This window comes from Lathamus discolor, chromosome 3 (genome assembly GCF_037157495.1).
Source record: "Lathamus discolor isolate bLatDis1 chromosome 3, bLatDis1.hap1, whole genome shotgun sequence".
Classification (NCBI taxonomy): Eukaryota; Metazoa; Chordata; class Aves; order Psittaciformes; family Psittacidae; genus Lathamus; species Lathamus discolor.
The window spans coordinates 135,747,999-135,760,241 of record NC_088886.1 but is presented as its reverse complement, the minus strand read 5'-3'; the positions used below and the strand labels follow the sequence as shown (position 1 = coordinate 135,760,241).

General features: G+C 36.4%; 1 protein-coding gene across 1 annotated transcript in view; it reads left to right on the top strand.

Annotated features, from left to right (window-relative positions):
- The window catches only part of LOC136010575 (adhesion G protein-coupled receptor A3-like), a 286,770-nt gene that overhangs the window by 239,303 nt on the left and 35,224 nt on the right, over positions 1 to 12,243 (top strand). The window contains exons 15-16 of the mRNA XM_065671986.1: positions 4,957 to 5,084; positions 6,005 to 6,128. Of these exons, the coding sequence (XP_065528058.1) occupies positions 4,957 to 5,084; positions 6,005 to 6,128 (252 nt within the window). The remainder of the gene's footprint in view (positions 1 to 4,956; positions 5,085 to 6,004; positions 6,129 to 12,243) is intronic.

Here is a 12,243-nt window from a genome sequence, read left to right as displayed (position 1 = left end):
ATAGATATTACTGTAATTGTATACAGCATTTCCTTTCCCCCCTGAGACTGCTTTGTCAATAGCAATTTCCTCAAATCTGCCAAATAATCACTAGTAAAATTCTTAAATCTAACTATGCTAATTCTCAATTAGCATAAAATGGATTAATAAATACTGTTAGAATGTTTTATTGTAATCCTGAAGAAGACTTAAACTAACATAAAATCAGAAACAGCTCCTTTCATGTTTTGTCACAATGTATCTCCTTATTCCAAACAGCATAGGTGGCTTTGTTGGATTTTTTTTCTTTGTGAGTACATGTAGTTGTTATTTGCAGAAGCAGCATACATTTAGTTGATGGCTGTTTGAGATAATTAGGCTGAGGAGATTGAGCTGACAAAACCAGAGCACATTCCTTCCAGAAACTATTCTGGAAGCAATCTGTGGAAAATTGTGTGAATGAGAAATTGAGGAGAGGGAAGATATTAGGAGCAGATCATGCTAAGGTTTTTCTCATGTTGTTTTACAAGCATTCACTAAATCTTCTAAGTCTTTCCAAATTGGTGGGATCATGACAGCCACAAAAGGAACATTTTCAATACTTTCAGTGTGACTGGAGACAATTGCAGGATTTCTTAGGCCTATTCATGAAGTTCAGTTCTTGAAAAACAGTCTTCTAAACTTCCATGTTTCAGGTCTTCTCCAAATTAAAATACCTGTCTAAGCCTTTTTAAAAGTTAATTCACGAGTCAGGGAAGTATTACAGAGATGTCATTTAAAAGGTTGACATAATTACAGTATTTGACATTTTCCTGATAGAGAACACACAGTTTGCTTGTAACAGGCTGTGGAAGCATGGTTCAGTACTCTGAAAAATGAGACTGCTTATCAAGAGAGGCTTAAGAATGAACTTTTCAATTTCTTTTTTCTGTTTAAACACCTATTTTTATACCTGCAGAATAGACCTTAGCAGATTTTAAGGACCAAAGACTATGAAAGAGATCCAGAAAGTTTTCCTGCTATCTGGGAAGTTGACATGTGGTGTAGTGGGAACTTCAAAATCCCCTGGAATTAGATTCCTCTGCATGTGCATGCATAGATGTTTCCCAGTATGAAGAGCTAGATTTCTAAACTCCGCTCTCACTTAGACGCCTGCAAGGAGGCCCATAGTCTTCACCTAAGTCCTCAGCTGGCATGTACTGCTTACCTAAGAGAGAATGCTTACCCCATATAGATAGTAGTGAGTCCAGCTTCCCAGAAGATTCCAGCTTCTCAGGTTGCTTTTTCATATTTCTTTCTATTTGCTCTTTCTTTCTGAATGGATCTTGCATTCTTTGTGGTGCAGCTTCAACCAGAGGGTAAAGGAATCCAGACTATAAAGGAGCTCAGTAAAATGGGCCAGCTCTTGGGAGGCAAGAGATGTAAGTTAAAGACCTAGAATCTAGGTCTTGAGCCATCTTACTGTCTTGGTGACTTCTACAGGGCTCCTTCCAATTCATCAGTACCTTTCTTGTACTGGAGCCCCCCAGACTGGACGCTAGTCAAGATTTGGTCTCAAAAGTAGTGAATAGAAGGGAATAATCACTTCCTTCAGCCTGCTGCCTGCACTCTTGTTAATACGGCCTTATACACGGTTCACCTTATGTGCCACAAGGGCTCACCACTGCCTTGCTTTCAATTTGTTGTCTACTGGGACCCTGTGATCCTTTTCTGCAAAGCTTTTATCCAGTCAGTTGTCCCCTAGCCTGTATTGCTGTTGGAATTACTCTGTCCCAGAGACAGGAAACTTTTTATTTCTCTTCATTGAGCTTCATGAGGTTCCTGTGAACCCATTCCTCCAGCCTGTTCAGCCAGTTGAGATCATGCCATATAGCAGTCCTTCTCCCCAGCACATAAACTGCTTCATTCAGTGTCTTTTGCAGTGTTTTTGGCTCTCCATAGAGACCCAGCTCTACAGGTAATTTTCGTATTCTGGTGCTCCTAAACATCTTAATATTTGGCATGTAATATATAAGGGTTTGGGTTTTTTGTTTGTTTGTTTAACTCCTAGTAATCTAAAATCTAAATACAAATAGGAACCTAAATGTTACCATAACCGATTGTTCAAATGCCCTTGTCACTCTTAAGTGTTTGTGGTGCTTGGATATTACAATTATGCTGCTTTGTGTACAGCATTTAAAAAAATAACTTGATTTTCGGTATGTTGTCTTCCCCAGAGGATTACTCAGAGGTGGTTGGCAGATCAATAACATTTCATTATCATCAAAAAGAAAACAAAATATATTCATTATATATCTACAATGAAATAAATTTTCAATATATGAAACTCTGAAGAAGCACATTCTACATTCTACATTGGCAATAATGCATTATTATACTAAAAAAATTCACCACTTATTTACTGAACAAGATTAGAAAAGAGATAATAATAAAAAATGATTATTTTAAATTGAATTAGCTGCAAGATGCTGATTGTTCTTGATTCTTCTTCAGGCTATATTTCTATAGGACATACAGTATTTCTTTTTATTCTGTATTCTGATATTCAAACATAGTGATTGGTTGATCCTTGCATTTACACTGTTAAAAGCTAGCTCCTTAGTCCACTGAATTACGCTACCTCAAGTAAAATTGGTTTCATTTGTTGCTTTGTAAGTGTGTAGCTTCACTGTGTTTTCTTTTTCACAACTTTGTTAACTTTTTAGAGGTTTGTTTGGTGGTTTGATTTTTTTTTTTCCCCAGAAATATCCAAGATATTTGTTTCTCTAAATAACTGCACTGTTACTACTCTATTAGTTTCAGTAACAGATTTTTTAATGCACAGAAATTCAGCAGGTGTGTACGTAAAATTATGGCAAAGTATACTATTTGTATACCAAAGTATGACTCTATTAGTAACAGCTAGAAGTAAATACTCTGTCATTTTCAGCAGAGTATTTCTATGTAACTTGCCTAGTATTTACATTACTACTCTAGTAATATGAGCCAAAACTGTACTGAACGTTTCTTGTAGATACTAGTCTTCCTTGAGAAATTCACTCTGTAAAAGAATTAATGGGAAGATGATACAAATAGAAAAATAAGAGATGGTCAAAAAATAGGCGTTTGAGTAGATTCAGTTGCAGTTCTGAGCCAGTAGTCTTTTAAAGAATTATTTGAAATTTGTGAATTCAGTATATCCTGAATGTATATTCATGCGCACTAGAAAGATGAAAAAAAAAAAAAAAAAGACAGAGGTCTTTTCTATTCTGCTTGTGGCTTAGGAGTAGCAAAAGATACTAGGAGACATCATAAGAGTACCTCTGTGATGAGTGACTACACCACTGACTTTGGGTCTTGATCAGCTGGTCAGGGCTAAATAGGACTTGGGCGGGGGGGTGGTGCGGAGCAGGCGGTGACTGGACAGAATTGTCTGAGGTACACACACAAGATGAGGAAGTAATTGAAGAGAAGTGGCATGTAATGACATACATTTGCCATCTTGTTCTTTATTTGCTCATTTTGATGATCTTCTTTATGTATGTTGTAAGCTGCTCTGTTTTAGAACTGACAATATACATCTGGAGAAACTGGTACAATCAATCTCAGGAACTGTAAAGCTAGTATGAAGAAAAATAATGACTATTAGGGCATCTGTTACTTGTAAGGACACTTCTGGAAAGTAAACAGAACAGTACTTTTCCCCCTGACTTAATAATTGCATATACTCATGAACATTTGCTGCTTGTACAAGTTCATATACATAAATAACAGTGCTGGAAATCAGCTCTCTGTATGCAAGTCTGACTAAAAAAATATATTATTATTACAGACCCAGTCTTCAAAGGCAAAAATTCACCTCAGTAAAATAGGGTATTGAATCTTCTTTCAGGAGAACCTAAAAATGACAAATAAGAAAAATTTATTTCAAATACATGCCAGCATTTTCAGTGTTAAGAGTTTGCTGGATTGTCATATTCAGTACTTTTTCAGATTTAAACTTTTTCTGTGCTGGGATATATGTTCAGTTTTTGCCACTGTACATGGAAACTGGCATGTAGATGAAACTTTGCACTTAAGTGATAGTTTATCTGTCTCATTTATAGTATTTGCTTGCAGACGTAGTGACACAAACAGATGTGGCTTAATGTATTACAGTGAATGTGCAATACTTGGTATAATTCGCATAGTCTGAAAACACAGTTTTCTGTAAAGGGCTCCTTTTCCTTTCTATCCATCACACCTGCAGATTCAGCTCTCCTATTATTTCTTATTTGTGAGATCCAGTAGTTTAGAATGGAATTTGATGTGGTTAATTTTACAACAATGCTAACAGTTTTTATTTATATTTTTTGTGAAGAATTGTGTCAGTAGGCACTATCACGTCCAAAATGAATGCATGGATCTTTACCCTGCTGTTAATATAGCTGTCAAGCTGCTTTTGATTTGATATAGGGAGTAAACTATTTGCAACTAAGTGTGAAGGTCACTGGGTCAGAGATGTATCTACTGGGAATTATTTTTTAATAGAGAAGAGTATTTGATACCCAGTCAGTATCTTGGGTGTATTCTCGTGACTTTTGTTTCTTATGGTTCTTCTGCAGCTGTGTATGTGCCATTTAAAGACCTTTATGGTAATTTGATATTTTGCACTTGCTATCCTAGTAAAATACACACGTAAAGTTCATGTTATCAGAAGGAACAGATAGTGCTAAAGCCTGGAAAATGTAATATTGTATGTATTTTTTCAGACCTTTTTTTAATTAAAATTGTCTGCTTGTACAAAACAGTTAATTTCTGTCTTGCAAAGTGTATGCAGATGATGAAAGAGCAGTCTAATGTTATTTTATATTCATGAACTATATCTACAGAAAAGGGTCATAATTTTATTTTTCTGCCCTTGAAAGGGAGCAGCTAGAAATGACAGGACATATTGAAACGAAGTCTCAGAGTTTCACACATGCCCAATAATGTTAAATCATTTTGCTTTCTCAATAGGATTTTAAGACAGTGCTGTCTTTCCCCCAGTACCCAGGGGAGTTTCTGCACCCTGTGGTATATGCATGTACTGCAGTTATGTTGTTGTGCCTGTTTGCTTCCATTATCACCTACATTGTCCATCACAGGTAAGAATTCAATTTTAAGTACTTCAGTTAAATGGTTAACATTATGGTGAGTTACTTTGATTTTTCTAACCCTCACTGAAAAGAGAAATTAAAATCTGTATTACTGTTGGATAGTAATATCAGCAATGTGGTTTACACCAGAGAAATCAAAAAAAGGTTATGTCAACCTTTCTGAAGCTGTTCCTAAGCTATATCTTTCCTGAGATGTATGTCTAAATGTTCTATACACTCCTCCTAAGATTTCTAACTTGATGATTCAATATAAAACCACAAGCATCATCAAATTGCTTTCTGGCAAATTCCAGTTGAGCAGCACTTTGGTCAGCTACCTTGGCAGTGTTGGCTTCTAAGATCAAGTATGGTTGAATGACTGGGAGCTATCATTGAATAAAAGAAACTTTCTAAATCTTCGTGGTTTTAGAAAACTTATGTTTTCCTTTATATGAAAGACTTACATAAATGCCATTTTAACTACATACTTCTGTTAAAGACCATTAGCAATTTAAAAGAGTAGGAATGTGTTGTAATGTAGAAGCTGCTAAATATAAATTGTGAACTTAATGCAATGACTTCTGATCTTCAGCTTCCGTTTAATTCTTTAGAGATGTCTTGTTAAAGTTCTGCATATCTGAAGCTATAGAATAAGCCTTTCGCTTTTATTACTCTAAATGCTTGATCTGATGGAGGAAGCTTTGTCAGTAAACCCTTGTCAATAGACTCTACAGTTTTCACCATTGATTTTACCTTTTTAACATTTGTTTCAATGCTATATAAATAAGACTCTGCCCTATATGTAGATTGCTAGAATCAGATTGCTAGAATCAGAGAATTTAATTCTGTGGTATTAAGCATTTTTTCAAAATCATGATTTTCATAATAAATATGCTGTGTTTTAATTTTGAAATGTGATTTCTCAACAGCACAATCAGAATAAGTAGAAAAGGATGGCACATGCTTCTCAACTTTTGTTTTCATACTGCTCTTACATTTGCTGTTTTTGCTGGTGGAATTAATCGCGTTAAATATCCAATTATATGTCAAGCTGTAAGTATCTGCCTTAGTAATTCTTTCTGATAGAATGAAAACCTGAAACTGTGCCTTTTAACATAATATTGATTGTTTTCTTTCTTTCTATATGGATCTTAAGATTTTCAGAATAAGTCATCATTTTATGTAAGCCTTTTAAATGCCGGTACTGGGAGTGTTCAGTGTTTGTTTGTCACCTGAGTTTCTGTGAGAGGTTGACCAACACATTAAGTTCTCTGCAGCTCAGATTTCTTTAGTTTAAAATATTCCTTGAAGACTGTATTTCTCTGTTCTACAGAATAGTTGGAAACTATGATTCCCAAATATTTGTGTCCTTTCTGATCTTTGGATTTAATGTTTATAGTACAATTATGCCTTTTAATTGTAACTCAAGCTAATGAGAGAAAGCTGACCAGGACACTTGTGATGTATGAACCCCTCATTGTACTGGACTATTTCACATCTCTTGCTTCGTCTTTTCTTTGGATATAGTGCTGTGAGATGCATAGAGAGGGCATGGCTTCAGCTGCTTTCAATACAGAGGCTGAGTCTGTACAGTGTGTAAAGAGAGTGATTTCAGTCATCTTCTGTAATGCCTCATGAGGGCTTGTTGCAATTTGTTTGTCTTAAATATTTCTTCCTCTCAGATTTTGTAGAAGTGGTCCAGATCTCATGAATGTTGTTGGTATTTACCTGTAGTAAAGTACTTTATTAAGCCAACATTCTCCAGCTATTTTGCCTGTCACTAATCCGGCTCTTCTGGCTTGAAGGGGTGTAAACACCAAAATTTGCCAGCCAACAGCAGAGTCACTGCAAAACTTGCACAACTAGTGTGAGAGTTCTCACTCTGATTTTCAGTGGGATGGTTTGGAAGCCTTTTGTGTATACTTGTTCATGACCATCAATAAACAGCATGTGTAGATCTATAATGACCTATAATGTTCTACGTGCAAAATCTACCCATGCATATTACATGGTATTCATTTAAATGACACAGTTGTCTACTATTCTGAGATAAGTATCTCATTATATATAGTGTATTGTGTCATAACTGATCTGTGAGTTCTAGCAAATTGAAATATCACTTACCGTTGTCTTTACCTGCAGTTTGCAAGTGAAGGTAGCAGATTAGTTTGTAGGGCAGCCATGGCCATGTAATTACATGATCATGAATGACCATCTGTTGTTACAGTGATGGTTTGGTTATTTACTTCATAGATTGTGTGGCAACAATGCAGTATTAATAGTGATAATGAAGAAATTATTGAGATAAATGAGTTATTAATAATCTGTTATGAGCAATACGTAAACTACAGGGGTATCTTCACAAGATACATTAACAGTGACAGCTGTTTCTTGCTATGGTATAGGGCTAGATACTGAGCTGCTGAGAAACGTGCACTTAAACTGAACGGATCCATTCACATGTGCCTTCTAATCAGTTTCATGAAGTTATTTATTTATCTGACACTATGCTACAACAACAGATAATATCAGCAGTTAAAATATAGAAAAGATACAGGACACACAAGACTTACACAATCCTTTGGTTCCTGGTAGAAACTGTCTGATGTAATTAGGTAGGGCTAATGGATGCAACAGTCCAGACAATCTAAGGCTCCTGTGGCTGGTAACTGAGGCTAAACAAATATTCACTCCTACTGCACCCCACGACAGACCCTTTGTTGCTTAATAACAACGATTTTCAGAATTCTGTGAGTCCCAGTGCCTGTCTCCTCCTGGGATAATCCTGAGAGGGTTGCTCTGTAAGTTAATAATCAGGGTGCCAAAGCTAGGAGGTATAGAGGTTGACCTACTAGTGGTTTTCTGCGAAGCTTAAGTATTTAAACATACAGCCAGCCTCATTTGTGTATGTGCCATGCCATCTTTATGATTTATGAAGAAAACTGATGATAGAATGCTGCTGTGGAAAAGTTGTTTGCTTCTTCAGTTTTCCTGTGTGAATGAGGTTATATCTACAAACTGTTTAGATTACCCATGAATCAGATTCTTGGTGTCACTGAATGCTGGCTGTTGTAGATTCCAGAGTCTTGAGTTTATGACATAATCTTTCATATGAGGCAAAGGCTATGTTACAAACAGCAGAATGGAATTAATCAGAGCCAGTACAATAGCCAGAAGGGTGCTTGAGCTAGCCAGTGGATGATGTAGTCGGCCACTTCCATCTCCCAGAGTTAGGGTCTCAGCTTGCTTTCCTTCAAAAAGCAGAAGCAGGCATATTCATTTCATGTAGGGAATGAGATGGAAGGAGGCACAACTTAGCTGGATCATTCCTCATGTATGGGGGGCATTGATTCTGTACCCTCAGTCTGAAATACTTGTGGCCCCTGCTTTCCGGGAGAGCATGATAGCCGTGGGGCTATGGATGCTAGGGAATGAAATTGTCAGTTCAACATGTTGAAGCATGAAGAATAGGCTTAGGGGCACAAGATTCAGGAGGCACAAAAGCTAGGGAGTGAGCCAGAATCATAATTTTTTATCCTAGTGGCCAGTCACTGAGTGGCATGATCACTTCAATCACATCTCCAAGAACCTCCTATATGATTTATCAAATAGAATAAAATTTGGCAAGGCTCAGATATTCCTTCTCCCTGATGAGTGTCATATGTGAAGCTGCTTATGAATTCATTTCTGTAGGGCAGTAAGTCTTCAGAAAGAAAGGTGAAGCCCATTCCATGCTAGCCAGCAGCCTAGAAGCTAGAATACTAACACTGGAAGTCCAAGGTTTGGGTATGAATCCTGCTACACTAAGGAAGTCCTAGAGCTATGAGCCACATCTCAGGTAGGAGCATTATATATAGAAATGCTATATCTGTGATGCTATATATTGTATATAGAATGCTATATATATGCATATATAGCATTATTATAGGAAGAGGACTAAAAGAGCAGTTCTTTCTGTTTGAGCTATTGTGTTTGTTTTGGGTTTTTTTAAAGAATGGATGTAAAATTGATATACTGTGATTATGTTAAGTTTGCCAGTTAGGGTTAGGGTTAGGGTTAGGTTAGGGTGTCTCAAGTGAAGAATGCTATTTAAGATCTGCATTGCTCATCTCTGCTGAGACAGGTACAGAGCTAGCCACATGCACAAGCAAGCAAGACATCAGATTGCTGGAAACTTTACTAGAAGCAACCAATGACAGCTGAAGACTTTGCATGATACTGAGTTAGATGTGCATGCTGAATATTGTCCTTCCTGGTCTCAGGTACCTGATTTGTGGGTCTCGAGTTACAAATTTTCTATCTGTGAAGAAAGCACGGGGTTCTTCTAAGGCTAAATGTTTTAAGATCATGAAATGTTCACCTCCAGTGGTGTTACAGACTGCAAAGAAATTTCTGAATCCCTTCATCTCACTGAAAATAATCACTTTCTGTGCAGGATTAATAGTTAAATCAGAATGTCAGTGAATATCCATATCCTTCTTCAAACAGAACTGGCTGAGGAAGGACAATGTTATCTGAAATATGATTACAATTGAAAAAAAATTAAATTAAAAACTAGAATAAACCAAAGAAAATTTTGTGCAAGTGAAAGCTGAGCAAGAGAGCTTTTTGTGCTAAAATGCTTTGCATAAATGTGTGTTCTGTTCATTACCATGGTAACTGCATGGTATGGAACTTGAGTTACCTCTAAGGTACTGAAATTTATTGAAAGAGCACATACAGCATCTTCTCACTGTCAAAAGTATAATCTTCTATTCAGTAGGCTGGTTCTTTTTCCCAAAGATAAGAGTCCTAAGAACACAGGACATGGAAAAAAATAGCCCAAAGTAACAAAATTCTTTTACCATATAACTGCAGTTATTAAACAGGTTTAAGCGCAATGCTGTCTTCAATGCATATGTCCTGACAGTTCATTCTGTACCAGTTCGCCTGTAAGTGGAAAACCTTCTTATAGAAAAGGGTCATCACTTAAAAATATTAAATCATAATCCTTTGTTTTTAATGGGAAACTTGACTCTTCCCCAATGTTTTTATGTGAAATGCAAAATTCCTACTTAGAGTGAAAATAGTTTTAATTGAACACTGCATTATTTAATTTTCATCTATGTAATGGCTTCTTAGCCTTTACAGAGTTACAAATCCAGTAATAACATATACATAGATAAATTTGTACCCTGAACCTTTAGTGTATAAACCTAAGGTTTACATTTACTAACAGAATTGAGTTTACTGAACAAAACTATCTTTCTTCTGTTCCCCTTTCTCTTGAGCCTTGTCTTCCCCTTCCATGTCATGAGCTGGTATCTCGTGTATCTCTAGCATAGAGCTCAGATGTCTTCCTAGCTCAAGAGAGCTAGAAGGAACTGGTCCCACTGAAGGGGCAAAAGAGCATGCAGCCTCAGCCTCTGAGTGCAGCAATGAGGAAAATACGTTTCCGTGGCATGACTGACATCAGTGCAGAGATATGGGGAAGGAAGAGGCAGCACATTTCTTTACCTATTATTATTAGTGGATGAATAAGAGCAAAAGTTCTAGTCCAGAAAGCATATTTTGTCATGGAAAATGAGAAACAAAATCACAAAGAAAGGGATACCCTTTCCTTTGGAATTTCATATAACAGCTCAGCTCACCCTTGCAAATTCCGCATTTTTGTTTTGTCATATATGTTGTATCTCCAGATTGCCACCATTGTCCTTCAAGTCTGTCAGTCACGAGGAGGTCCTCTATCATCAGGATATATCCTCTTCCTGTAAGCAAGAAATGTAAATGCGTACTTAAGACAAAGAGGTGTATTATTAAAGAATTAGTACAGAAGATGATAACATTTCTGTCTCTTGTCCATGTTTGTACAATTTGACTATATATCAGAAGGAATTGAGCTACTGAAATATGAGTACACTGTGAAGAAAAGTAATGTGACTAAGGTCTGGCATACAGTGATGGGTTCAGTTCAGTTCAGTTGCCTCCTTGAAAGTTCAATAAAATTATCATATTATTTTTAGAAATCTCATTCACTTAGGTGGCTGATCATTTCTTTACATATGACCATATATGTTGTCCAAATTTCATATGTAGGTGCCTTCTCACATGGAATTTATCCCTGCTGTTCATATTCCTATGGACTCTGGCATACTTGCATAGAATAATTACAGAATATATACTGCAGTGTCATACTGAAATGAGAAAGAAGTTATTAACCAAATCTCTAGAATTTTTCCAGTTATTTCTCATTTTCCTGCCTTTCTTTTTCCCCCTTTCTCCTTCCCTTCTTCTCCCTTCTGCCTTGCTCCTTTCACTCACTCTCCCCCCTCCAGTTCAGTCATATTCACTGTGTCCCTACAGAAATGATTCAAGCTGCATATGAACTAAGTCCAGACAGCACTAGCCACTGAACTGGCAACGTCTGCCAGCTGATGGTACAAAGTTGTCTCATTCTCTTATTTCTGCTTCTGTTACCTCAAGCGACAATAGTTATGAAGGCTTTATACTCCCCGTGTAATGTGTCAGACAAGTCCCAGAGAAAATTACAAAGGGCTTTCTGGTGATGATATTTGTTGCTATCTTCAAGTTTTGTGCTATTTTACTGAATATAAACAAAATCAATGGATTTTTTTTCTTTACCCATCAATTATTTTAAGTCGAGCAAGAATGAACACTGGTTCAAATGAATCATTATGACGGATTTGTGTTAGCTTTCTTCAGCAATTCTCTGTATTCCTTAAACATTTGTGTGCTTTTCAATTATAGCAGTATTTTACTTGTCACTGCAAAGTGTCAGGTTATTGCTTCAAAGGTAACCTCATTTTATATAATCAGATGGAGACATAGCTGGAGTAATAAGGCATTGAAGACTGGCTAAAATTCCAATTACTGTTTTGATCATAATGACTAACAATTACTAATATAACAAAGATGTTAGTATTTCAGAAGTGTTTATACTTTACTTTCAATAATAAGCACATCAGTTTCTTGGAAACAAAATTATAATAACACTATTGAGAGTTTGTATTTCCTTTTAAGGGAGGATGCCAAGGTCTGTCATTTAATTTTAAAAATTGTATGACCACGTTTTTAAATTCCTTAAAATATGTCCGAAAGTAATCTGGTTTTAGGCAAATAGCACTGATCACATTACGAGAAGTCAAGCTTGGCTATATACAGCTGAGAT